Source organism: Danio aesculapii, chromosome 7 (assembly GCF_903798145.1).
Source record: "Danio aesculapii chromosome 7, fDanAes4.1, whole genome shotgun sequence".
Taxonomy (NCBI): Eukaryota; Metazoa; Chordata; class Actinopteri; order Cypriniformes; family Danionidae; genus Danio; species Danio aesculapii.
The window spans coordinates 834,786-862,529 of NC_079441.1; the positions used below are offsets into that span (position 1 = coordinate 834,786).

General features: G+C 39.8%; 2 protein-coding genes across 3 annotated transcripts in view; one reads left to right on the top strand and one right to left on the bottom strand.

Moving 5' to 3' along the window:
• si:cabz01076231.1 (calcium-binding protein 2) overlaps positions 1-15,207 on the bottom strand; it is a 29,228-nt gene extending 14,021 nt beyond the window's left edge. Inside the window, exon 1 of one of the 2 annotated variants that reach the window (XM_056460841.1) lies at positions 15,121-15,207. In XM_056460841.1, coding sequence (XP_056316816.1) covers positions 15,121-15,138 — 18 coding nt within the window. In that variant the 5' untranslated portion in view covers positions 15,139-15,207. Of the gene's footprint in view, positions 1-2,066; positions 2,210-15,120 lie in introns of those variants that run through there. The other variant, XM_056460844.1, reaches the window with a different exon arrangement.
• Positions 5,667-27,501, top strand: LOC130231507 (butyrophilin subfamily 2 member A2-like). Its single transcript, XM_056460848.1, has 8 exons — positions 5,667-5,977; positions 15,142-15,501; positions 18,169-18,462; positions 20,390-20,491; positions 21,202-21,222; positions 23,289-23,321; positions 25,805-25,846; positions 25,933-27,501. Exons 1-8 carry the CDS (start codon positions 5,926-5,928, stop codon positions 26,526-26,528), a joined length of 1,500 nt encoding a protein of 499 aa, XP_056316823.1. The 5' UTR covers positions 5,667-5,925; the 3' UTR covers positions 26,529-27,501.
• Positions 27,502-27,744: the final 243 nt, after the last annotated feature.

A 27,744-nucleotide genomic window follows, 5' to 3' on the forward strand; every position in this document is an offset into this window, starting at 1 on the left:
GAGGCGGCTGTGTATGCTTATCAGATCTCTAATATCCCTCGTGAGTGCCATTCACACCTGTTGTTCTCACATAAATCCACCAGAGGCCGCTGTGTAAACTTTTCAGATCTCAAATATCTCTCACGAGTGCCATTCACGCCTGCTATTCTCATGTAAATCCACCAGAGGCCGCTGTGTACGCTTTTCAGATTTCAAATATCTCTCACGACTGCCATTCACACCTGCTGTTCTCACATAAATCCACCAGAGGCCGCTGTGTACGCTTTTCAGATCTCAAATATCTCTCACGACTGCCATTCACACCTGCTGTTCTCAAGTAAATCCACCAGAGGCCGATGTCGACTGAATGACTGATCGAAATCCGCCCACCCCCTTCCCTAAACCCAACCAATAGTGTTTAAAAAGCACTGATGACCCAAACCGAACTGAATTATTGTCGCATATAAATGGTTTGCAACCACTGACCTTAAAATATTTAGTATGAGACTAGACAATCATATCAGTTCAGTTATTTTCTCAACTCTTGCTGTCTAAAATCTAACATTTCCTAAATCCCACCACACTAGAGATGGCTGTCCACACTTTTACCTATTACGTCATGGTTAGACTACTGCAGTGCACTTTACTGTGGCATTTCCAAGTCACAAATTTCTCTCTTTCAGATGGTCCAAAATGCTGCTGCTGCGTGATTTATTAGTAATAGCAGGAAACATGAGCACATTACCCCTCTTCTAAAGGGCCTACCCGTCCAACTCAGAACTGAGTTTAAAGTACTGGTCTATAAATCCCTCCATAATCTAGCCCCATTCTATCTCTCAGAGATGCTCCCGTCTTAGATTGAGTGATAAAAATCTACTATTAGTTCCTCAGTCCAGACTGAGTTGTAGAGGGGACAGAGCTGTCTCTGTGGTGGGTCCACGGTTATGGGACAGTTTTCCTCTTGAGATTAGAATGGCTCCATCACTGTCTGTTATTAAATAACTTCTAAAAACGTACCTGTTCAGCTTTTCTTTTTAATATTGTTATAATAATCCTTTCTACTGCTTCATTTATAAGGCTTATTTTTATGTTTTTATAATCCATCTCTTTATCTTACTCTGTCTTATGTACAGCACTTTGGTAAGTCTTGTGGCTGATTTTAAATGTGCTCTATAAATAAATGAACTTGAATCATTTTTCTGTGTGTGTGTGTGTGTGTGTGTGTGTGTGTGTGTGTGTGTGTGTGTGTGTATTGTGTAAAGCTGAGTTGGAGATAATTATTGAGAAAAGCACCTTAGAAATGAACTGAATTGACTAACATTAAAAACGAGTGCTGTCAAACTATTAATCACGTCCAAAGTAAAAGTTCATATTTACAGCTACTGTGTACTGTGTATATTTCTGTGTTTCTACATATTTGCATGACTATATTGTATAAAATATGAGTTTATTTTTATATATAATACATGTGTGTGCATATGTAAATAGTATATTTGTTCACACTATGTGTATAAATTTATATTCACTGCAAATGATACTGTTCTTGATATGAGTTTCTGTCTTGGTTCTAGTCCAAACATCTACAAACTCTTAAATCAGAAGCATTTACTAGACAACCAGACAAATATAGTGTTGTTTTCAGATATAATGAGTCAGAATGAAGAGAGTTTCTCCTTAAAACAAGCAGAATAATCTGACAATAGAGGAAGAAAAATAATCCTGTTTTTCATTTTGGCATTAAATTGTCAGATTATTCTGCTCGTTTATATTTTGACTCATTATTTCTGTAAAGAAGTTTACATGTCCAGAAAATGCTTCTTGATTTCAGAGTTTTTGATATTAGGACAAGAAACAGGACACAAAATATAAGAAAATAAGCATTTCTTGCAGTGTATGCATAAATATGCACAGTACACATGGATATAATATGTAAACACAAACTTTTACCTTGGAAGATTAATCATAACATAACTTTCTGTCATGCCCATTTTTTGACAATAAATATAACAGAATAACTGCATGTGTTATTACATGATATACTCAAACTCCACACACACACAGTCAGAGTAAACAGCAAGGGCTCTTACCTTGGTTGAGAGATGCTGATGGTCAGTGAGTGTGTGTGTGTGTGTGTGTGTTCGTCTCTGCGTCTTGTCAGAGCAACTTACAGGTGATTAAATGGCTAAACGTGTCCAGATTAGAGCAGAAACAGGAGGAACACGAGACACACACACACACACACACACACACACTCTCTCTCTCTCTCTCTCTCTCTCTCTCAACACTACCGTTAATAGGAAAGTTGTGCAGTTAGTCTCACTTTATTTTAATCTACAATACAATTCACGCTATTAACAAACTATAAACGAAGACTTTTAGCTCAATTAACTGCTAATTAGCTACGTATTATTAGTTATTAGTGTTGTAGTTGGGTTTGAGATTATGGAAATAGATCAGACTTTATAAGTGCTGATAAACAGTTCATGTCTTAAAGTAAATAGTGTCTTTATTGGTTTTTACAATACTATTTATAATATTTACTATATCTACACTATTATTATATTTATTTATTATATTCACACACACACACATATATACACTCAGCGGCCACTTTATTAGGTACACCTCACTAGTACCTGGTCGGACCCCTTTCTCCTTCAGATCTGCCTTAATCCTTGGTGTCAGATTCAACAAGCTACTGTAAATATCCCTCAGAGATTTTGCTCCATATTGACATGATAGCATCACACAGTTGCTGCAGATTTGTCGGCTGCACATCCATGATGCCAATCTCCCGTTCCACCACATGCCAAAGGTGCTCTATTGGATTGAGCTCTGGTGACTGTGGAGGCCATTTGAGTACAGTGAACTCATTGTCATGTTCAAGAAACCAGTCTGAGATGATTGGTGCTTTATGACATGGTGCGTTATCCTGCTGGAAGTAGCCATCAGAAGATGGAGACACTGTGCTCATAAAGGGATGGACATGGTCAGCAACAATACTCAGGTAGGCTGTGGTGTTGACACCATGCTCAATTGGTACTAATGGACCCAAAGAAAATCTCCCCCACACCATTACACCACCACCAGCAGCCTGAACCGCTGATACAAGGCAGGATGGATCCATGCTTTCATGTTGTTGAGGCCAAATTCTGAGCCGAGCATCCGAATGTGGCAGCAGAAATGGAGACTCATCAGACCAGGCAACGTTTCTCCAATCTTCTATTGTCCAGTTTTGGTGAGCCTGTGTGAATTGTAGCCTCAGTTTCCTGTTCTTAGCTGACAGGAGCGGCACCCGGTGTGGTCTTCTGCTGCTGTAGCCCATCCGCCTCAAGGTTGGACGTGTTGTGTGTTCAGAGATGCTCTTCTGCAGACCTCGGTTGTAACGAGTGCTTATTTGAGTTACTGTTGCCTTTCTATCAGCTGGAACCAGTCTGGCCATTCTCCTCTGACCTCTGGCATCAACAAGGCATTTGCGCCCACAGAACTGCCGCTCACTGGATATTTCCTCTTTGTCGGACCATTCTCTGTAAACCCTAGAGATGGTTGTGCGTGAAAATCCCAGTAGATCAGCAGTTTCTGAAATACTCAGAGCAGCCCGTCTGGCAGCAACAACCATGCCACGTTCAAAGTCCCTTAAATCCCCTTTCTTCCCCATTCTGATGCTCGCTTTGACCTGCAGCAGATCGTCTCGACCATGTCTACATGCCTAAATGCATTGAGCTGCTGCCATGTGATTGGCTGAGTAGGAGTTTGCGTTAACGAGCAGTTGGACAGGTGTACCTAATAAAGTGGCCGGTGAGTGTGTATGTGTGTGTGTGTGAATCTAATAAATAAATATAATAACAATAAGGTAAATAAGGTACAAATGATTCTTATTATTTTGTATATATTTATATTATTACTATTATTATTTATATTATTCATTTATTCATTCATTCATTTTCTTTTCAGCTTAGTCCCTTTATTAATCAGGGGTCACCACAGTGGAATGAACTCCCAACTATTCCAGCACATGTTTTTTTGCAGCAGATGCCCTTCCAGCTGCAACCCAACACTGGCATACACTCACACACTCTTGCACACACTCATACACTACGGATAATTTAGTTGATCAATTCCCCTATAGCGCATGTGTTTGTGGGGAAACCGGAGCACCCAGAGGAAACCCACACCAACACGGGGAGAACATGCAAACTCCACACAGAAACACCAACTGACCCAGCCGGGACTCGAACCAGCAACCTTCTTGCTGTGAGGTGATTATGCTACTCACTGCACCACCGTATATATTTTTTCTATATTTATTTATTTACTTTACTATTTTTACATTTTGTAACCCAATGTTGGGTCAAAAATGGACAAATCCAACCAATGTCATTTGAATGCAATGAAAACAATAAAATATAAATAAAATACAAAAACAACTGAGCCAACATTGTTCATATTTGACCCAACGTTGGGTTATGACAATAAATGTGATTATAATGGACGTCAATGGGGCAAAAACAGGACCAACATCGCCAAAGGGGTGTCAATCTGAACACAGTGTGTTGCTCAGTCAAAGGTTTCACAGCAATTTTCCCAAAATAAGATTTGTCCTAAAAAATCATCACATTTGCTGAAACACAGAGAAAGATGAGGCCAAATTAAGACTCAAAATCAGCCCAGAGTGGATAGAAATGACCCAACAGCACACAAGGGTTAATAGAATTCAACATTTACTAACACATTATTAACATGCACAGTTGTGCTTAACATTCGCTGAGTTAAACGAACAATAAACTGTATTTACATGAGCTAATGTTAACAATAATGAGCCAATACTGTAGTGTTTGCTCATACATTAACCCACAAAGACTATCATGTTTACATAATGTTTCAGTACAACGAGGATAAAAACACAGGAGAGATGTAAACACTCTGACCAATAATCCAAATCCTAACCAAAACACACACATCTGTGGCTTATTTATATGTCTACAGCTGACTATGTCATCAAATCTAGCAATAATATAATGATATAACACTCTAACAAACACACACAGGCGTTACAGTATTTCAGCTCTAAATCACATTTGAGTATGGAAACCATAAATAAAATAATTTAATCAAGCAGAACCATGTAGATTTAAGGAAATACACGAATAAATACATTTTATTATTAATAAATATTAATATATCAAATAATTATTTATATATAAATACTTATATTTAATATCTTTTGTGTTTTATGTAGTATCTGTGTGTTATATACACACACACACACACACACACACACACAGTACACATGTATATGTTATGTAAATATGATTGATGACAGCACTAAAGTAAATATATGTCAAAACATATTTACATATTTGATTTTGGCCCTTTTATCGCTGTATTTATTTATTTTCCTGTGTCTTTGCGCATGCATATGTGAAAAATTTCATGTCATGTATAACATTTTGTAACCTAAATATGCAACATGAAGATAAAGGGTCTAAAAATATGTTTCAATATAATCAAATAGGCTAAATACATTCCACTTCCGTGTAGAAAAGGCGACATCTCTCTCTCTCTCTCGCTGTGTGTGTGTGTGCGTGTGTGTGAATCATCAATTAGAGTCAAAACAGCCCTAAAACACACTGGTTTACAGTGATCAAATTAAACACACTGAGCAGAATAATAACAACGCGAATATGAAATATGATCTGATGACGCATGTTTAGTGACGTCATCACGCCTCATTTAGAAAGCGAAAGTAAAAGAATAAACAGCTTCAGTCAGAGTTTCGTCCATTTTCTCCTTTATATTTGCTCATTAATGCGCGGAAGGGCTCGGGCTGATCTACAGTCATCATTGTACCGTGTTAGCTCGTGTTTTCCCGGAGCTCGAGTGTGTGTCTACGGTGAGTTCTGTCCTCGTGATTCTCCAGTCTGATCATAAACTCGTCTGACAGAAATGCGCTCGATTATCGGCCTTCTGCTGCTCAATCTCCTCACAGACTGCTCTGGTAAGAACACGACACGACTGTACACACATCTGTACTAAACTCTTTCATTTCGCGCGAGTGTGTGTGTGTGTGTGTGTGTGGCTGTGATTTATTCTGGTTTACACAGGGCTGGATGTATGCTAAAGAAACGTACCCGGCCTAACATGTGATGTGTGGTCTATAAATGGTACATATAGGATGTTATATGATCCATGATCCATACTATAGTATATACTGTATATAATAATTCAACTTGACTCTGTTAATGAACGCGATAGCATGCTTTAGTTTAAACTGATAAACTGATAGAATATCTAGTGTTTAATGCAGTATAGGGGGTATTAATGGAGAATTATTCATTCATTCAGCAATGATCTAGATCAGTGGGTCAGCAACCCTATTTTAGCCATAGATCCATAACCTCGGCCTAACTAAAGGCAAGATCTACCCAATTTTTTTCATGTGACAGAAAAATAAAGCTACATTTTTTTTATTTGCGTTATATAATAAATACGACAACAATAATTAAACTAAAACATTATAATACAATTGGAGCATAAATTCACAGTGTTATAAGTATGCAAACTGCTGCTTACAGCTGATAATATTACGAAGTTTAAGCGTGATCATGCTGTTTATTAGGGTGAGATAAGCCGTTTAAAGCTGCTTTACATTGACAGTGAGCGTTATGTATGCTGATTTTGTGCCTTGCGTTTTTGCAGTTTATTAATAAAGTTGATATATTTTGACGCAGGCGCGCCTTGAAATGCAAGCATGTGGGCACCACGTGCGCGTCACTCCCTGTTTGTGCGTGTATATACTTGAGCGCGCAAAAGACCCATGTTTGAGGGGCCCATTGATACTTTTCACAGTGTCACATGGAGAATAGGGATGGGTGATACCACAATTTTTTAAATTTGATAAGATACAGAGACTTTTTGCTAAAATTTTTAACGATACAGAGACCACTTATTATTTAAAATGTTAATGTAATTTTTGAAAATAATGTTAATTAAATAAAATCATTACATGTATATATACAATTCAAAGTGCTTTACATAAACAAGAATAAAAAAAAACAAAGAAAAAAAACAATAAAATGATTAAAAACAGATAAAATGTGTTAAAGTAGGTTATAAAAGAATATAAAAAAAAGAAAGACATAAAATAGTGTGCTCTATAGCAGGGGTTCCCAAACTTTTTAGCCCGCGACCCCCATGATAAATGCTTTGCTGCCCCACGACCCCCCCCCCCCCATCCCCCTTAAGGATTAGAGGTGAGGAGTGCGTGCATATTACACGCCATAAAGTGCATATCATATGCACGCGAAAACAGCATATCATATGCACGCAAAAACTCATTTTGGCGTATACGCACTTTCATGAGATCGGGCTCATACAATAAATGCTAAACACAAATGTAATGTGTAAGACGATTTTAATAATTCAGCAACTTGAGAAAATAAATCAAGATCACCGTTTAAAACAGACTTATCTAAAACGTTTAATTCTACAAACACACATTAATATCTTGCCTTTATTCTAAAACAGAACTGACCTATAACTTCGGTCAAACAGAAGATTATTTGCATTTTTTCATCTATGAAGAGGACAGTAATTCAGAGAACATTGTGTCACCTAGTTACATTTCAACTGTTTTAAAAGACTAAATTTTAATTAATCTTTAATTAAACTATGACCGAATTTATCATAACAATATTTACCGAAAAACAGAATATTTTCTTTAGCCATAAGACTCTGATGTTTTGACCTCAGTTCATGTGTTTAGTTACTTTTGCGCGCGCACACACATGCGGGGTCCTTAAGGACAGGTTTGGGAACCACTTTAATGTGATGGGTGCGCGCTGTGCGCTGAGCAAAGCAGATCCAGTCTGGGTTTAGTTTTGGAGATGGCAACACGGAGATCATCTTCCACGTTAAGACGCGATCTATGTTTATTTTTTATGTAAGTTAGAGCGGAGAAAGTCTTCTCGCATAAATAAGTTGATCCAAATGGCATCAGTGTATCCAAAGCGGCTTTGGAAAGCTGCGGGTACTCATCCTTCACCGAAATCCAGAACTCGTCCAGCGTTTTTGAGTCAAAAAGTGTCCTTAAGGTTCGATCAGATGAAAGTTCAATCAGCGCGTCCTCCGTGTCACACGTCAGATGGTTTGCGGTGGCAGTGAAAGGGGATCGAATCCAATCGTGTTTTTCTTGCGTACCTTCCTCTGGAAAGTACTTGTTAAAATGATCCAGAAGGGTTTGGAGATGGTCAGTAATAGACTCCCTGACAATATTCACACTCAATGTATTTTCCTCGAGGAATTCGTCTAGTGTGGTGAACATGTCTATGCGCCCAGTTTCCACTCGTTCTTTCCACCTCTTCACTTTGCGCACAAATGCCTGCACTTTATCATTAAGAGACAGGATGCTCGTGTTTTCGCCCTGCAGTGACATGTTAAGTCCGTTCAGTTTTTCAAATATAGATGACAAATATGCCAGCTTTGTAACCCAGCCAGGATCAGTGAGGTGCTAGGCGAGAGGAGATCTTTGGTCAGTGAGGAAAATGCGCACCTCATCTCGCAGCTCACACAGACGGCTCAGCACATTGCCCCGCGATAGCCAGCGAACTTCTGTGTGGAGCAGCAGGCACTGGTGCTCTGATCCCATTTCATTACAGAGAGTTGAAAACAGTCTCGTGTTAAGTGGTCGTGATTTAATGAGATTGACCATTTTTACTGCAGTGTCAAGAACGTGTTTTAACTCAGGGTTCAGGGTTTTACTTGCGAGGGCTTCTCTGTGTATAATGCAGTGAGTAAAAATGACATGAGGTGCCACTTGCAGGACTCGTGCTTTTAAACCCTTCTTTTTTCCGAGCATTGCGCCTGCACCATCTGTGCACACTAACAAGCACTCGCTCCAAGAGAGACCCTCTTCTTTTAGATTGCGGTCCAGTTTGTTAAAAATGTCCTCACCAGTGCACGTTCCCTCCAGCGGCACGCAAAACAGCATTTCCTCGTTAAGCTTCCTCTCAAAAATGTACCTGACAAAAACTAGGAGCTGGGCGGAATTGGAGACGTCGGTGGACTCGTCCAATTGTAACGAATACTTACCTCCTTTCACTGCGTCAATGATTTGACGTTTGATGTCCAGTGCCATGTCACTGATGCGGCGGGCTATAGTCCCGTCTGAGAGCGGCACCTGTTGGAGCTCAGTGGCCTGCTTATCACCATGCATAATCCGACTCATGGCTATTGCCGCTGGCTTGATTAAAGTTTCACCTATCGTGTGAGGCTTTTTAGTCTGTGCAATTAAATATGCCACTTCATAGGAGGCCCTCTGAGCTTTAGCGGGGATTGTTGTTTGTGTAGTTAGGAGTATTTTTTGCCCTCGTAACTCTCCCTCTTTTCTGCGGAAAAACTCGATAGGTTTAGCAGCTAGATTGGGGTGTTTAGTGTTCAGATGTCTTTGCATTTTTACCGGCTTAAGACTCTCGTGAGCAAGGACTTCGGAGCACACTACACACTGGGGATGTTGTATTCCGTTTACGACTTGACACACAAATCCATACTTAATAAATTCATTTTTGTATTTTCTTGTTTTGGAGTAAGCCAGGTAAAAGTAAGCCCTTAGCAGAAGTGGAGGGCATTTCTTGCGGCTCACCCTCACTGACCTCCGCTGCCCTCTCGGATGTTCCCTCCGCAACTGCAGTTTTCGCACCATCAACCGGCCTCACCTGTGAATTTTCTCCCTCTCTCGGTTTTTCTGTTGTGGATATTAACCACCGTTTCATTTTTAAAGCAGGTATTATGTATTTGTAGCCTCCAAACACATTTAGCTTTAGCAAAAAAAGCGGGATGTTGTCTTGCTGCGCGTGATGTATGTAACTTGATTGTGATTGACGCTGACGTAATCTCGTAATGTCTGGGACAAAATTACACATCTAATTAAAATGTGTATATATATTATGTTTTTTTTATTTTTTTTTATCAGTCTTTTCTGCAAACACTTTTTAACAAGTATTGAATTAAATAAAAAAATGTTCCCACTTTTTTTTTAAAAAACCAATCATCTCGCGACCCCTGCGCCGGGCTCCCGCGACCCCCCGGGGGGTCGCGACCCCCACTTTGGGAACCACTGCTCTATAGCACAGTGCTCATTCAGTAAAGGCTGAATGTGAGGGGCGCTGTTATTAGCTGAAAGCCGATTCACCCTGCTTTGACTGAACTCTTGGAGTTTCTAGTTTATCTGATCCTAAAGATCTGTTCCCAAACGCAATCACTTCAGCTTTCTCTTTGTTTAACTGAAGAAAGTTTTGGCACATCCAACTGTTCATTTCATCAATGCATTGGCAGAGGGTGTCAATGGGGCTGTAGTCATTAGGCAGTAAGGCTAGGTAGATCTGAGTGTCATCAGCATAGCTGTGGTAGGAGATTTGTTTTTTTCTCATTATTTGGCTCAGAGGAAGCATATAAAGGTTGAACAGGAGTGGTGCCAGAATCGAGCCTTGTGGGACTCCACATGTCATGGGTGTCCACCTCGACCTATGGTCACCTATACTGACATAGTAACCTCTTCCTTCAAGGTAAGATCTGAACCATTTGAGGACCGTCCCAGACAGCCCAACCCAGTTTTCCAGCCTATCCAGAAGTATGCTGTGATCGACAGTGTCAAATGCGGCACTGAGATCGAGCAGTACCAGCACTGTTAGTTTACCTGAATCTGTATTTAGGGGGATATCATTGATTATCTTTATAAGGGCACTCTCTGTACTGTGATGTGGTCTGAAACCAGATTGAAAATAGTCTAAACACCCCTTGAAGTTTAAAAACTTGTTAACCTTTCAATGATTTTGCCAATGAAAGGGAGATTTGAGATGGGCCTGTAATTGCTCAATATGGTGTTATCCAGGTTGCTCTTCTTCAAGAGGGGTTTAACAACTGCAGTTTTAAGTGAGTTAGGAAAAATCCCTGAGAGAAGGGAAGCATTTACCACTTTTAGAAGATCCATTTCTAAGCAGGTCAACACCGTTTTAAAGAATGATGTGGGGAGCGTGTCAAGACTGCAGGTTGATGTTTTCATAATTTGCACGATCTCTTCTAAGATTTTACCATTAATTGTCATGAAATGGGACATAATGTCTGATTTCTTAAGTTGTGGTTGAGCTAGTCTGACTTCGACACAACTTGGCTGATTGGATGAGCTGATTGCCTTTCTGATATTATTGAAACCCACACCAACACGGGGAGAACATGCAAACTCCACACAGAAACGCCAACTGACCCAGCTGTGACTCAAGCCAGAGACCTTCTTGCTGTGAGGCCACAGTGCTAACCACTGAGCCAACGCTTTATATTTTAATCTTTAAAAATAATCTAATCCTGCGATGTGACTATTGCAGATACACACATTGTATATTGTTCAGCCCTAATTCAGGCCAATTAAACTCTTTTGTTGATTAGATCTGTGTGTGTGAAACTTCAGCATCTGGAACTATCGATTACATTTGCGTGCTTTGTTTAGATTTCTCTCCACCTTCACCTTAACACTGCCTTCATAAAACATATATAACACAGGACAACACTGCTCTAGTCTGGTTCCTATGTCTGTTTTGACTGCAGCACAACCAAATCTTTCTCAATAAAGAATCCTGATTGACTCAAGGGTCTCCTGGCTGTGGCTTCTGAAATGTTTTAGGACATCTGAATGAAAGCTTTTGATGCTAGCATGGTTCAGGATCTGTAGAGCTGCACATCGTTGGATTTGCTCTTCAGTGTTTGGACTCTCAGTAGTGATTATTAAACCACACTGAACTGAGCTCAACTGAACTGAACTTAAACACTACAAACTGAACTACACTGTTCCTATTTACTGTGACCTTTTATGTGAAGCTGCTTTGACACAATCTACATTGTAAAAGCTCTATACAAATAAAGGTGAATTTAATTGATGCATTTTAAATGTTGATGACTGTAAATCTCACTGTTCTGGCCAGTTTGTAAGAGTGAGAAATTTTAAGATGTGAATAGTGATATGGAGCTGTAAAACCTGCTGGAACTACTTTCCCCCCTTTTATTTATTTAAATAGTCATTAAAAAAGTACATTCAATAATCAACACAACATATATATGAACATAGTCCTTTAACATTGTGTACAAATAAACAAAGACAAAAGAAATCAGCATCATTTTGTCCACTTACAGTTACATTTGGCTTTGGAAGTAATTTATATAAGGACACCATATGGCAGTGAACTTGGACCCGGAACCATGCTGGGACTACTTTAGCTGTGCATTTATCTGACAATAACCAAACAAAGCAGCCAACAGGATGAAGCAGCCGCTGAAATCTATAAGAAAAACAAATACTGTGGAAGGCTGCCAGTTTACAGCATTCTTTAATATTGCTGCATCCCAATTCCCATTCTTATACATCGTCCTAAATATATGTACTTTTTTTGGTAAAGAATGAGTTCATACTTTTGAGTGTGTGACAGAAGAGTGTGAAAGCTTTGGGTCAAACTACTTGCTTATTAACTGATTGTTATGTTGCTTAGTTATGTTCATCCGCATTCCTTTCATCTGTAATTATCTACATTATTATAGATCCGGCAGCAGCAGGTAAATCAGGTTAAATCTTTCACGAGTCTATCATCTTTCACTAGTCTATCATCTTTCACGAGTCTATCATCTTTCACTAGTCTATCATCTTTCACTAGTCTATCATCTTTCACAAGTCTATCATGTTTCACGAGTCCATCATGCAGAGAAATCTGCTCAGGTGTTTAGATAATTCTTCATTTAGAAGTTAATGTCCAAAAACAACTTATAGAAGCTCACATTGCTGTTGCAGATGAAAGAAAACTCTGAAAATGTGTTGTAAATATTTTACATTAGGCTAGATCAGTGGTAGGGAACCTATGGCTCGTGAAATGTTCGGTGGCTAAAAGTGCAGTTACTGTTTTGTTCAAATGCACCAAAATATAGTTCTTATATTTACTGAGAAATGGATATTAATTTTCAAAATGGGGTGTACTCAATTATGTGCTCATATATATATATATATATATATATATATATATATATATATATATATATATATATATATATATATATATATATATATATATATACACACACAGTTGAAGTCAGAATTATCAGCCCCACTTTGAATTGTTTTTTTTTCTTTTTTAAATATTTCCCAAATGATGTTTAACAGAGCAAGGAAATGTTCTTAATTTCAGTTCAATTCATTTCAGTATGTCTGATAATATTTGTTCTTCTGGAGAAAGTCTTATTTATTTTATTTCAGCTAGAATAAAAGCAGTTTTTAACTTTTTAAACACCATTTTAAGGTCAATATTATTATCGATGGTCTCCAGAACAAACCATCATTATACAATAACTTGCCTAATTACCCTAACCTGCCTAGTTAACCTAATTAACCTGGTTAAGCCTTTAAATGTGACTTTAAGCTGTATAGAAGTGTCTTGAAGAATATCTAGTCTAATATTATTTACTGTCATCATGACAAAGAGAAAATAAATCAGTTATTAGAGATGAGTTATTAACACTATTATGATTAGAAATGTGTTGGAGAAATCTGCTCTTCGTTAAACAGAAACTGGGGAAAAATAAACAGGGGGGCTATTAATTCTGACTTCCCCAGTATATACACACCCCATTGGCTCTTTAAAAAACGCATTTGCCAAAAAAATATCAGAAATGGCTCTTTGCTGAATAAAGTTCCCGACCCCTGGGCTAGATATTAATTAATATTCCTTCAAAAAACTGTAGCAAAGCCTCTCTAGTTGACAACTGTCGTCAGCTGTTGTTATCCATGATTGTAGTTCTAATTGAATTCACATCTAATGCTCAGTGTATTGTAGATTATATTAGCCGTTAGAGTACAGACACTTCTACACTTCCAATTTCGTTGAGCATCCAGGAACCTTTGGCATACTCTTTTCAGCATACTACAGTTTAAGACACTAACTCTATTTTCCAATACTATTTAGGAAGAGAGTGGCACAGTGGTTAGCACTGAGGCCTCGCAGTAAGTAGATCGCTGGTTGGAGTCCCAGCTGGGTCAGTTGGTGTTTCTGTGTGGAGTTTGCATGTTCTCCCCGTGTTGGTGTGGGTTTCCTCCGGGTGCTCCGGTTTTCCCCACAATCCAAACACATGCGCTAGAGGGGAACTGATCAACTAAACTGGCTGTAGTGTATGAGTGTGAATGAGTGTGTATGGGTGTTTCCAGTACTGGGTTGCGGCTGGAAGGGCATCCGCTGTGTAAAACATATGCTGGAATAATTGGTGGTTCATTCCACTGTGCCGACCACAGATGAATAAGGGACTAAGCTAAAGTAAAATGAATGAATGATTGAGTTTAGGACAGATTAGGATGCAGCGTATATCTTCTTTTGTGTTCAACAGTAGAAAGAAACTCAAACAGGTTTGGAAGGAATGGAGGTGGTTATATAATTTTCATTTATAAGTGAACTGCCCCTTTAAATCAAAATTTCACGATATAAACTTATACCCAAGTAGATTCCATAAAGCAACTTGTCTTATTTCAACTCATAACACAGCTGTCTGGAATACTTGATTCTGATTGGTCAGTTGCGACAATCCAAAGTCTGTTGTTCCCAGATAACCACCGCTGAATAACACAGACTGATCCGGGAACTCAGAATCATCTTGACCATCAGTGAATACATTCAAATCCATAAACTCACATCTACATTATTATGGGTTTGATTGTCTGTCAAACCACAGTTTATGACTGTTTGCCTCCATCTAGTGTCTAAATGATGCACAGGTTAATGCATACTCCATCTGCAACTCCATACTGTTTTTGCTTCTGTCAGCTTTGCATTTAATTAAAGATTTAATAATCTATTACAGCTCAGAACTATGCTTTGTGTCTCATTTCTATGTTTTGTAACAAGTAGCCATGTAATAATCAGGATAAAGTATATCCAAGATCCTGTTTTCTCAGAATAAAGCTTTCAGTCTTCTACAACAGTGCTGCGCTTCACATCAGGCTGCTGATAAACCTGTCTGGCTTTATTCTGAGATAATAACCTCCTGGATGTACTTCATCTTTGACATAAAGGATATGCAGGTGTAGATGTGTAATCTCTGAGGCTGTAGATGCAGACTAACGGTTGTGTGTTTGTTCATCAGTGTCGTTCACCGTCGTGGCTCCTCCTGGACCTGTAGTGGCTCATGTGGGTTCCACAGTTATTCTGCCCTGCTGGATCTCTCCGGCCCAGAATGCTGAAGCTCTGGAGATCCGCTGGTACCGACAAGACTTCCAAACCCCTGTACTCCGCTACCAACATGGAAACATACAAGATGAACAGGAGGAGTCCTTCAGGAACCGCAGCTCTCTGACACCACGCTCTGATCTGTCTGGAGGACTGAAGGGTGGAGATGTGTCTCTGCGGCTGGAGAAGATCATCATTCAGGATGGAGGTTCATTTCACTGCTACGTCAGTGGAGACAGTGCATATGGCAGTAAAGACCTGGAGCTGAAAGTCACTGGTGAGGCAGAACTCAGCATGTTGTTTAGTGTTGAACCATTGCAAACAGGATGCTACCTGTATTCACTATATTGCAATTGACCCTTTGCAAAGCTCCGCCCCTTCTTAGTCTACAACAAGTTTCAGTATCTGCTGTGGCACTCACCTATCAATTTGTGCACTCACTGGGGAAATAGTAAATGATTTCTGTGCAAATTACATACTGATCAGACAAAAGATCACTATACTGGAGCAATAGGACACATCACTATACTGGAGCATTAGGACACATCACTATACGGGAGCATTAGGACACATCGCTATACTGGAGCATTAGGACACATCGCTATACTGGAGCATTAGGACACGTTACTATACTGGAGCATTAGGACACGTTACTATACTGGAGCATTAGGACACATCACTATACTGGAGCATTAGGACACATCACTATACTGGAGCATTAGGACACTTCACTATACTGGAGCATTAGGACACATCACTATACTGGAGCATTAGGACACATCACTATACTGGAGCATTAGGACACATCACTATACTGGAGCATTAGGACACATCACTCTACTGGAGCATTAGGACACGTTACTATACTGGAGCATTAGGACACATCACTATACTGGAGCATTAGGACACTTCACTATACTGGAGCATTAGGACACATCACTGTACTGGAGCATTAGGACACATCGCTATACTGGAGCATTAGGACACGTTACTATACTGGAGCGTTAGGACACATCACTATACTGGAGCATTAGGACACGTCACTATACTGGAGCATTAGTACACATCACTATTCTGGAGCATAAGGACTCGTCACTATACTGGGGCATTAGGACACATCGCTATACTGGAGCATTAGGACACATCACTATACTGGAGCATTAGGACACATCACTATACTGGAGCATTAGGACACATCACTATACTGGAGCATTAGGACACATCACTATACTGGAGCATTAGGACACGTCACTATACTGGAGCATTAGGGCACGTCACTATACTGGAGCATTAGGGCACATCACTATACTGGAGCATTAGGACACGTCACTATACTGGAGCATTAGTACACGTCACTATTCTGGAGCATTAGGACACGTCACTATACTGGAGCATTAGGACACGTCACTATACTGGAGCATTAGGACACATCACTATACTGGAGCATTAGGACACGTCACTATACTGGAGCATTAGGACACATCACTATACTGGAGCATTAGGACACTTCACTATACTGGAGCATTAGGACACATTACTATACTGGAGCATTAGGACACGTCACTATACTGGAGCATTAGGACACGTCACTATACTGGAGCATTAGGACACATCACTATACTGGAGCATTAGGACACGTCACTATACTGGGGCATTAGGACACGTCACTATACTGGAGCATTAGGACACGTCACTATACTGGAGCATTAGGACACATCACTATACTGGAGCATTAGGACACATCACTATACTGGAGCATTAGGACACATCACTATACTGGAGCATTAGGACACGTCACTATACTGGAGCATTAGGGCACGTCACTATACTGGAGCATTAGGGCACATCACTATACTGGAGCATTAGGACACGTCACTATACTGGAGCATTAGGACACGTTACTATACTGGAGCATTAGGACACGTCACTATACTGGAGTATTAGGACACATCACTATACTGGAGCATTAGGACACATCACTATTCTGGAGCATTAGGACACATCACTATACTGGAGCATTAGGACACATCACTATACTGGAGCGTTAGGACACGTCACTATACTGGAGCATTAGGACACATCACTATACTGGAGCATTAGGACACATCACTATACTGGAGCATTAGGACACGTCACTATACTGGGGCATTAGGACACATCGCTATACTGGAGCATTAGGACACATCACTATACTGGAGCGTTAGGACACGTCACTATACTGGAGCATTAGGACACGTCACTATACTGGAGCATTAGGACACATCACTATACTGGAGCATTAGGGCACATCACTATACTGGAGCATTAGGACACTTGACTATACTGGGGCATTAGGACACATTACTATACTGGAGCATTAGGACACATCTTTATACTGGAGCATTAGGACACGTCACTATACTGGAGCATTAGGACACGTCACTATACTGGAGCATTAGGACACATCACTATACTGGAGCATTAGGACACGTCACTATACTGGAGCATTAGGACACGTCACTATACTGAAGCATTAGGACACATCACTATACTGTAGCATTAGGACACGTCACTATACTGAAGCATTAGGACACGTCACTATACTGGAGCATTAGTACACGTCACTATACTGGAGCATTAGGACACGTCACTATACTGGAGCATTAGGACACATCATTATACTGGAGCATTAGGACACGTCACTATACTTGAGCATTAGTACAGATTGACTGTCAATCCTATAATCCAATACCTGCAAAAGGTCAATTAATTGATTGTCCTGATTTAAAAAAATCTCACTTGAATACATTCAAGATTATGATGCTGAATTATGAGTGAACATAGCCAAAATATTGCAATCCTAAACCTAACATTATTCACCATTATTCTGCCAAAGCTAAGTTTTAAAATGAAGAAGTAATGGCTTAACTGAAGTGGTTGTGTGTTTGTGTCTCTGGTGGTCCAGCTCCAGGATCTGCTCCTGTCCTGTTCCCCAGGCCTCTGGATGACGACCGGCTGAACGTCAGCTGTAGCTCCAGCGGCTGGTACCCCGAGCCAAACATCACGTGGACATCAGACCAGGGAAAGACTCTGCCTCCTGCAGGAGTGTCTCTCCATCGGGGAGCAGACGGGTTATTCTCTGTCCACAGCTGGACCACCGTCTCTCCATCAGATGCTCAGCTGGTCTGCTGCTCCGTGTCTACAGCAACTGGAGAGTCCAAAGAGGGAAAGATGGACATAAAGGGCTTTATCTCCTCAGGTTAGACAATGTACACTTAATGATTAAAGTTGCTGGATATATGAACTCACGCAGAGGAACAGTAAACACTTCTAAAGCTAAAAAAGCACATTTAATGTACATTCTGTGTAAAAGAATTAACTACAATTAATACAAAAAGTCTTGCTTTTAGCTCCCCAGCGTAGCCACCATGTGTTGGATTTTTCTTGGTCTCTTAAAGACCTTAGTAGGGGTGCTGGAAGGTTCTTCATCTGGGGACTCTGTTGTCCTGCATTGTTAATTACCATGATACATGGAAATACTTGATTAAGAGGAACATGGGTGTCCATCAGTGCATATGGCAGCAGGGCTCCCTAGATATGAGGTCAATGATCAACTTTGTGGTTGTATCATCTGATCTCTGACCATATGTCATGGACACTCGGGTAATAAGAGGCAGAGATGTCAGCTGATCAACATCTGGTGGTGAGTTGGATGTGCTGGCAGAGGAGGGCAGATAGACCTGGCAGGTCCAAACGTATAGTGAGGGTCCTTCTGGGATCTGGCCGATGGTTGAACCTCAGATACAGGAGGAACAGAGCAGGTTTTGTCCAGGTCGTGGAACACTGGACCAACTCTATACCCTCACTAGGGTGCTCAAGTATATGTGGGAGTTCGCCTGTCCCGTTTACATGTGTTTTCTACTCTCACCTATGGTCATGAGCTTTGGCTCATGACTGAAAGGACAAGAGTTCGGATACAAGTGGCCAAAATGAGTTTCTTCTGCAGGGTGGCAGGACACACCCTTATAGATATATAGGGTGAAGAGCTCTGTCCCTCAAGAAGAGCTCGGAGTAAAGCTGGTGCTTCTCCACATCCAGAGAAGACCCTGGAATGGCTGGAGGGACTTCGTCTCTCGACTTGTCTGAGAATGCCAGATCTTAAGGTTAGAGACATAGGCTGGAGACATTGAGAGCGAGTGGTCCATGTTCTCCAATTCCATTAAGGAGACAATGAGGTGAGAAGCTGTGGCTGTATGGCCTGTGGTGCCTGTCGTAGCAACAATCAATGAACCCTGTGTTAGACATTAGAAGTAAGGGATGCTGTCAAGCTGAAGAAGAAGTCCTACCAGTGTTGCCAGATTGGGCGGTTTTGAATTTGATTGTGAGGGTAAAAAATGGCATTGGCAAGTGGACAATATTTAGACTGTTTTAAAACGTAACTTTTATATCACTGTGTGATCCTTCTCCATTCAATTATTAGTGACCTTGATTGATTTAAATCAATTTAAAATAAATAAATATTAATCTACTGTTCTGGGTGTCTGGGCGGGTTTTGGACAGGTTTTGGGCTGGTAAAAGTTATATCTTGCAACACTGAGTCCTACCAGACACTTGGCAAACACTTGGTTGTTGCTAGATTGGATATAATTGCAGTCGGAAGTTAAAGAGAATTATTTATGAAATTTCCCATTTATTGTATTTTATTAACGTCTACATCCACCCCAACCCTAAACCCAGCTGTCACAGCACTGTAAAATCAGTAGTTGTACCGAGTATTATTTATGTTATCTATTAAATTACCCAATACATTGTGTTTTCAACGCCTACCCCCTCCCCAACCCTAAACACAACCATCACAGCACTAAATATTTATTATCGTAATACAGTGTCATAAAAAATGCTGCTATATTGATGTACATATCACACTTCCGTCTGGCCGTGTTTCCAATCTAGACTTTACCCAAATCTTGGCTGTGGGAAGAGTTCTGGGAGAATATGGAGGAAGACCACTGGTCAGCCTCAAAGAGATTCTGGCTAACCATCCGGTGCCTCAGGAGGGGGAAGCAGCTTATAAAGCATTATCTGTTTATCACGCAGATGACATTTGTATAGTGACTTATATAATGACTCCATATTAATTACTTAGATTAAATGACTAATTGATATAGTTGGTTTCTCTTTGTCAGGTTCTTCAGACCCATGGAAGCCTCTGTTCTTCACTCTCCTCATCTGTGCTCTTCTGGGTTTGGCTGCACTGATCCTCTGCAAATACAGAAACAAACTAACAGGTCGGTTTTGCTAAAATATTTATTATAAACAGATTAATCCAGTTCTTGATTCTGATTGGTTAAATCATGTTTGAAGTGGTTTTAAAATACCGTACAAACACACACATGTGACTGTTAAGCAGGTCGCACACCAGAAGCGCCGCTCGGTGCCGCAACACGGCGTGCACATGACAGTTAAAAGTATCACACACCAGATGCGCACATTCGCATGATATTTAACAGGAAACTAATCAGATGGCGCTCTGTGGCGTGGCAGAGAAATGAACTGTGTCTTGTGTCGTGGCTGGGCGCTGTGGACAGCTCCCGACTTGTGGCGCCGGTGTGTGTACCCTGATATAAACCCATGTTTAGAATTCTGAAATGTATGGCGCTGCATGGCTCTACACAGTTCTGGTGTTTGACCCTCTTTACTTGCCAAATGCTCCACTATCTGCACTGAGCCAAAGAAACTCTTTTATTAGCTTTATTTTATTTTGTGAAACATTGCCATGTAATTGAGATAACTCTTTTCTCAGAGCAATAATGCATGTGAAGCTGTGGTTTACAGTGAATTTATAACAGCTACGGGGATGTAAGGCTCTACTCTACTTTGGGTCAGCAGCTTTTAGCCATTTTAAATTCACTGTACACCACTTTTCTTGGGGTTTTAGTGTTTATTGTTTACACATCCAGCAATTGTCATCTCATGATCATTTTTAATTTTCTTTTAGGGAAGAAAGCAGCTGGAACAGGTGAGTATTATTCCTCAACTATCATCTAAACACAGTTATGAGCCGACTCAGAATAAGCCGGAGGTTGTATTATAAAATAAATAAATATAAATAAATAAACATGTATTACCTGATGAGGACACAAAATGGGCTGCTTCATCTTTTATCCATATATGCAATGAGGTTCATGTAAAATCCACATTTACCTCTTAAATTAATGGCATCATTATATTCTTGTTTCTGCAGCATTTTACAGTAAAAAAACGAACAATAATTTCAATACAATTTATCAATCAAAACACAAACAGAAACAAAACACTAGAGGGCGACAAAGTAACAGAAATAAATAAATAAATACATACACACATGGACATGTAACATCTTCATCCCCCAAAAAACACATACCATTTTCAAACACCAGTCCCAGAACACCATGTCATGCACCTTACCCACCTATTCCACCCGGGACAGTGCATCAGCCACCACGTTGTCATAACCTCTGACATGCTTAATGTCAAGGTCGTAGGGCTGCAAAAATAAACCTCGCATAAGACACTGATTAGAGTTACCTGTTACATGTCCATGTATGTACGTATTTATTTAATTATTTCTGGTACTGTGTCGCCCTCTAGTGTTTGGTTGCTGTTTGTGTTTTGATTGAGTAGACTCCTTCGCACCTGCAGATCATTGACCGCCGGCGTTTTAAGAGCTCACGCTGCAGCACTGCAGTGACGGGGATTAGAGCGGCTATCCAGACATGGAGTTGAGCTCCTTTTGTGTTCAGCCTTAGTTTATTGTGTCTTCTCCCCACACTTTGTTTACGTCTGGTTATTCAGTTAATAAAACCCCTAGACTGATTCGTTTGTGTTCTCCCTTATTTGATGCTGTGAGCCCCTTTCACACATACAGACCAGAAAAGTCTATGTGTGAACAGGCCCTTTTTGAAAATATCGGTAAATTTGTTCTGGCTATTTTCAGGAAAGAGAAGTTGTAACATTACCGGTAATTTGCCTGAATGCTGCGCTGTGTGAACGCTGAAGGAAGATTGCCGGAAAGAAGGCGTGCACGTCTAGAACGTGCTGACGTGAGACGTCTGCTTTAGCCAATCAGAACAGTCAGACGCATTCACGTCCGCGAGGTTTATGAAAATAAAAGCCTTTGAATATTTTTCCAGACACATTTAGCTACTAGAAGTTAGTCAGATCACGTTTCTGTGTTCCCTCTTAATGCCAACTGTGTAAATAATCAGATAAGATGCTTATGATAAGCCGTTGTTTGTTTACCTTCAAGCTTTGCTTCCTTCAGTTGCTTGACGAGTCGCGTGTGCACGTGAAGCAGTCGGTGAGCGCCAGCACACACACATATCATCTACATCTCGACATGTGAAAGTGTTCCTCTATATTTTTATCTAAGTTCTTCACAATACTGATCCTTCCAGAGTTTATAATGTAGTCAAATGTTTACAAACACAAGCGCAGCCGGTTAGAGGTCATTTATGGTTAATAATAGCAGAGTTTACTGCTATTTTGGAATGGATGTGTGAATGGTCTTTTCCGGATAAATTCCGTAACGTCCTCGCCTGTGTGAACAGCGCTTTACTGAATTTACCGGTAAAGCTTTCCGGAAATTTACCGCTATCACTGTTTGAAAGTGGCTGATCTGCAGGTGTGAAGGAGTCTACTCAATCAAAACACAAACAGCAACCAAACACTAGAGGGCGACAAAGTAACAGAAATAAATAAATACATACATGGACATGTAACAATCTATTTTAAACTAAATTTAAAGAGTAGAAGAGTAATTTGTCCCTGTAACATTCTGCCTGAAGGGTTAAAATACCTTGATTACTGGTATCACACGTTACACAGTACTTTTACACACATGAGCAGGACTCCTTCAGTGTGCAATCATTACCTCAGAGTTGACCTTTGACTCTGAGCCTAAGTTAGATCATAAATATCTGCAGAAGATTTGCTCTTTCTGCCTGAATGATTAAAGGTGTAGTTTAATGTGGTCTACAGAGTCTTTCAGGTATTGCTGTATTCAGTCTGGTAATGAGTGACTCCTGATGTTTTCTCTATTTTCAGATGGTGAGAATATACCTGTGAAGGAGAAAACAGGTGTGAAGAGATGTTTATCTGCACCCCTAACTCTATCATTAGAAACAGTCACTTACTTTACATTCATACACACACACAAATATAAACAATCGTTATTGACTACAGGATACACAGTCCAAATGTCTAAGGACACTACTAAAATGCCTCTGGTTTGTATTTTTATTAATTATGACCATTCACCATAAATCATTTTAGTCTGCATCTTGTCAACAGAATTGAGAAAGCCTGCATTTCTGTACGAGCAGTTTATTTAACGTCAAACATTAGGTTTACATAATTAGCATAGATTTTACATGGTTTCCTCCACAAAAAAGAGCATGCATTTCCCTATAAATGACTACTAGACTGTTCTAAATCTAATCAGCTGTACAACAGCAATACAGGAATGTAACTTATACTATGTGTCTTCTCAATGCTTGATTCTAATTGGCCAATGGTAAACACACAGATAAAGTAGTTCCGGCAGGTTTTGAGCACATTACAGCTCCAGCAGAATAATGTCCTCCAGGCCATTGAATTATGTAATTATCTTGGTAATTCTATGGTAATTTGCCAAGTTGTACAACTAGTATTGCTTTTTGCAGTGTAATATTTGACTAAATGGGCAAAAAAATTATTTCCAATAGATACAACAAGGGCTGCAGCTATTGATTATTTCAATAATCTAATAATCTTCCAGTTCATTTGATTGATTAATCAGATAAGCTTTTTCTTCGAAGATCTTGTGACTAAAATGGAAACAGTAAAAAAAGTGTATAAAAGCTAAATCACAAACAGATATACAGCTACTGTGTTATATTCTTAATTTAAATATGAATCTTTTACTTAACAAGAAAATTACATTAACTAATAATGCAATTACAGGATAAAATAAAAACAAGCTGCTTAATTAAAATAAATATAGGGAGCAAATCAAATAAATGTTATACAGACATGATGTTATTTTTTTTTAATGAAGCAGCGATTACTACAAATTTATCTGATTATTATTGATTAAAATAACTCAGTTATAAGTTTCAGCCCTAGTTACGACACATTAGATCTGCACACTTTGAATCAGTCATACAGAGAGAGAGAGACTTTATGTGTGGGTTTATGACACGGGCATATCTAATAGCTCATAGTAACATCTGTTAGCTAGCTCTTCGCTTACTTTTCAGCATATTGCTGCGGTGGTTGGTCCTGGTGAAACACATTGGTGTCCTTTAAATTCAGCTCAGGCTCATTCTGAGAACGTAGTCCCGTGGACGTTTCTGGAGACGTCCTTGGTTCTTGGTTTTTGCGAATCCACAAGAGGCCTCTGTGTGCGCTTTTTCGCTTCTCAAATGTCTCTCGCGAGTGCCGTTCGCGCCCGCACTGTTCTCGCGTAAACCCACCAGAGGCCGCTGTCGAACGAACATCTGTCTGTCCGACTGGCTGAATGATTGACTGGGCGACCGGCCAATCGCCCCCCCGACCCACCCTCCTCCGTCCCTGAACCCAACCAATTTTACAGATTGACCCGCCTGCCCTAAACCCAACCAACGATTTACAAAAGCCGCCCAGAAAAGCCCTCGTCTGATTTTACCACATTCTCACCCTGTTATGAACTTGTTCACTTTATTTCTTGGATTCTGGTTTAGTCTTAACTGATTTCTGGAACCGCTCTTCCCCGTCGTCGTCATCGTGGTCAGCTCCTCTCTGCGTCTCAAGTCTGCCGACGTACAGGATGAGCTAACCGGACAAACTGGTTGTGGCGGGAAAGCCCTCCACACGAAGGTAAGCGGTCAGCCAGTGAGCGCTAAAAGGAACGGCGTCATATCGCCCCGCAGCGTTCGCTTAAAAAATAAAGTGCAGCCATACGTACCTCCAGCTACATAATTCGCCAGAAACGTCCTCGGGACTACGTTTTCAGAATGAGCCTGTGTTGTTTAAGATACATAGGATGAAGGTGCTATAGTTACTACTAATGTGTGAGGAAGCGCATTTATTTTGAACTGTGGTCAAAACTGACTGGACCTAGCTGTGCATTAAATGTTCTATTCCAGCCAATCAGAATCAATCAGATTCAAGAGTTTCATCAGCTGTGTTTAATAATTCCGTCCTAGGCAGATTTGTATTTTTAATTGAAGCAATATTGGTGTCCTTATTGTTAGTCAGCTAACATTACACAAACAGGTATCCTCTGTTGTTGTTTTCACATTCATTTACTTTCCAAAATAAAACACTCTCAGTCTGAAAAGTCACGTGAGATATACACACTTTCAGAACTTTGTGTTTGGATTACTACAACAGCCTGCTGCTGTTTCTGAAGTGCTTTAAAAATTAAATGAAGTAAAACCTAACTTAACCATAGAATAAAAGAATATAACAACTCTACTTAGCTGTGCATTATTTTCTAATAATCCGTTGTCAATTATTCCTTATTTAATGCATACATGATATATTTAAAAGCTTATTTTTTCTTTTTATAAATTATTAACATCTTTCTTTTTTAGTTCCAGTTCCAGTAGCCATGAATATAGAAGAACTGAGGAAACACGCAGGTGAGACATCTCAGTTATAGATGAATGATGTGAATATGATCTCATATCTGTTGAAATTAATGTTGTTTTATTGATTTTCCTCACAGAGCAGATCAGTATTGATCGTGAGAGTTTATCTCCAGATCTGAAGATATCGAGTGACTGTAAAACTGTGAGGGACAGTCCAGATTATCATTCCACTGCAGAGGGGTTTCCATATCAGTTATGTGCATTTGGAGCTCAACAGTTTACCTCTGGTCGACACTATTGGGAGGTACAGCTGGCAGCTCCACCAAAACCTCCTAAAATCTCCTGGTTAATCGGTGTGGTGAAACATGGAAGTTTTAGGTCTAAAGACAGATCTGCTTTAACTCCATCAAGGGGTTTCTGGTTCTTGTGTTCAGATGGTGATAATGGCTTTTACACAAACACTGATCCCCCAATAACCCTGTCCATATCCCCGAGGCCTGAGCGACTGGGAGTTCTGCTAGATTATGATGCAGGTCTGCTGTCGTTTTACAGCGTTAAAGAGAGTAAACATCTCCTGACCATGCGCACTAGATTCTCAGGCTCAATCGTTCCTCTGTTTAATCCTGGTGTAAGCGACGAAAGTCCACTCAAAATAGTAGATTGTCCAGTAGCTGAAGAATCACCTGCAGAGGTCACTCTACCTTTACTGAATAACTGCAGTACAGACGCCTGACTGACTGACACAGAGCTAAATGTCTCTTTTCCACATACACTCTAGCTGGGTTTCCATCCTGAAGAAGCAAATAATTTCAAAGTTCTCAAAAATACAAAATCAAATGTGTACTAGCTGCATTTCAATCAAGTTAGAGTGGCTGACTGTAGTATTGGTAACCTAGCAATCAACAGTAAACAAGGCAAGCATAATGGAGTGATGGTGGTTTAATGTTCAATACGGGCTCTATTTTAAGTGCAAAGTCTAAAGCTCATGACACAGAAGCACTAAGGGCATGTCTGAGAGCACTTTTGCTATTTTAAGGAGGGGAAAAATAGTCTGTGCACCAGGTGCATGATCTAAAAGTGTTGTCCTTATTCTCTTAATGAGTTATGGGTGTGTTTTGGGCATAACATTAATTAAACCAATTAGAGTCTCATCTCACATTCCCTTTAAGAGTCAGTTGTGTCTCGCACATTTGCTATTTACATGATAGATTTCGTAAGCGGAAAACACTTCACTAGCGAGAAAACAGTTAAACATGTTAAACAGCTACAGAACAAGAATCTTTCGACTGTGGATTTTGGAGTGGGTGGTGGACACACCGCACCGAAGATACTCATTACATATTTCATTTCGTAATTTCAGTTGTTATGTGAGAAAAGAGATTTCAAAACTATTTCTAAATTCAGTTTTAATCTTAATAAATGAACAATGATAATGAAGTGTGGTCAGAAAACTGAGTTATATACAAACACACGTGCTATTCCTATATCCCATATAGTGATGCATACGTCTCCAAAACCCCACAGATGGACAAATCTAAACACAATTATAAAAACAACTATAGATATGCATATGATAAACAATACTATAAATTATAATAACACTAAACAAATGCAACAAATTTTTAATAAACTGACTACAACAGAGCCGGATTCAATAAAAGCCCTCATGAGGTGAGCAAGACAATGGAAGAGGTAGCAGTTTATATATCTCTGGAGACTATATATATATATAATTTTTATTTTTTTACATTTTAATCCTTTATTTTTCTTGTTTAAATAAAACAGAGTTTTCTGACTGACAGAGTTTCAATTTACTATAATCTTTTATGATAAGCTGCTTTGACACAATCTACATTGTAAAAGCGCTATGTATAAATAAACATGAGCTGAATTTAATATTTGTGCACTGCTGTACATCACTGTGTGTGTAATAAGCAATGAGCATGTGC

Excerpts from the sequence above, each read along its gene's own strand:
- LOC130231507 (XM_056460848.1), top strand. The coding sequence starts at position 5,926 with ATGCGCTCGATTATCGGCCTTCTGCTGCTCAATCTCCTCACAGACTGC. Across the intron at positions 15,502-18,168 it reads CCTGGAGCTGAAAGTCACTG|CTCCAGGATCTGCTCCTGTC; the intron begins GTGAGGCAGAAC and ends CTGGTGGTCCAG. Across the intron at positions 25,847-25,932 it reads AGAACTGAGGAAACACGCAG|AGCAGATCAGTATTGATCGT; the intron begins GTGAGACATCTC and ends TTTTCCTCACAG.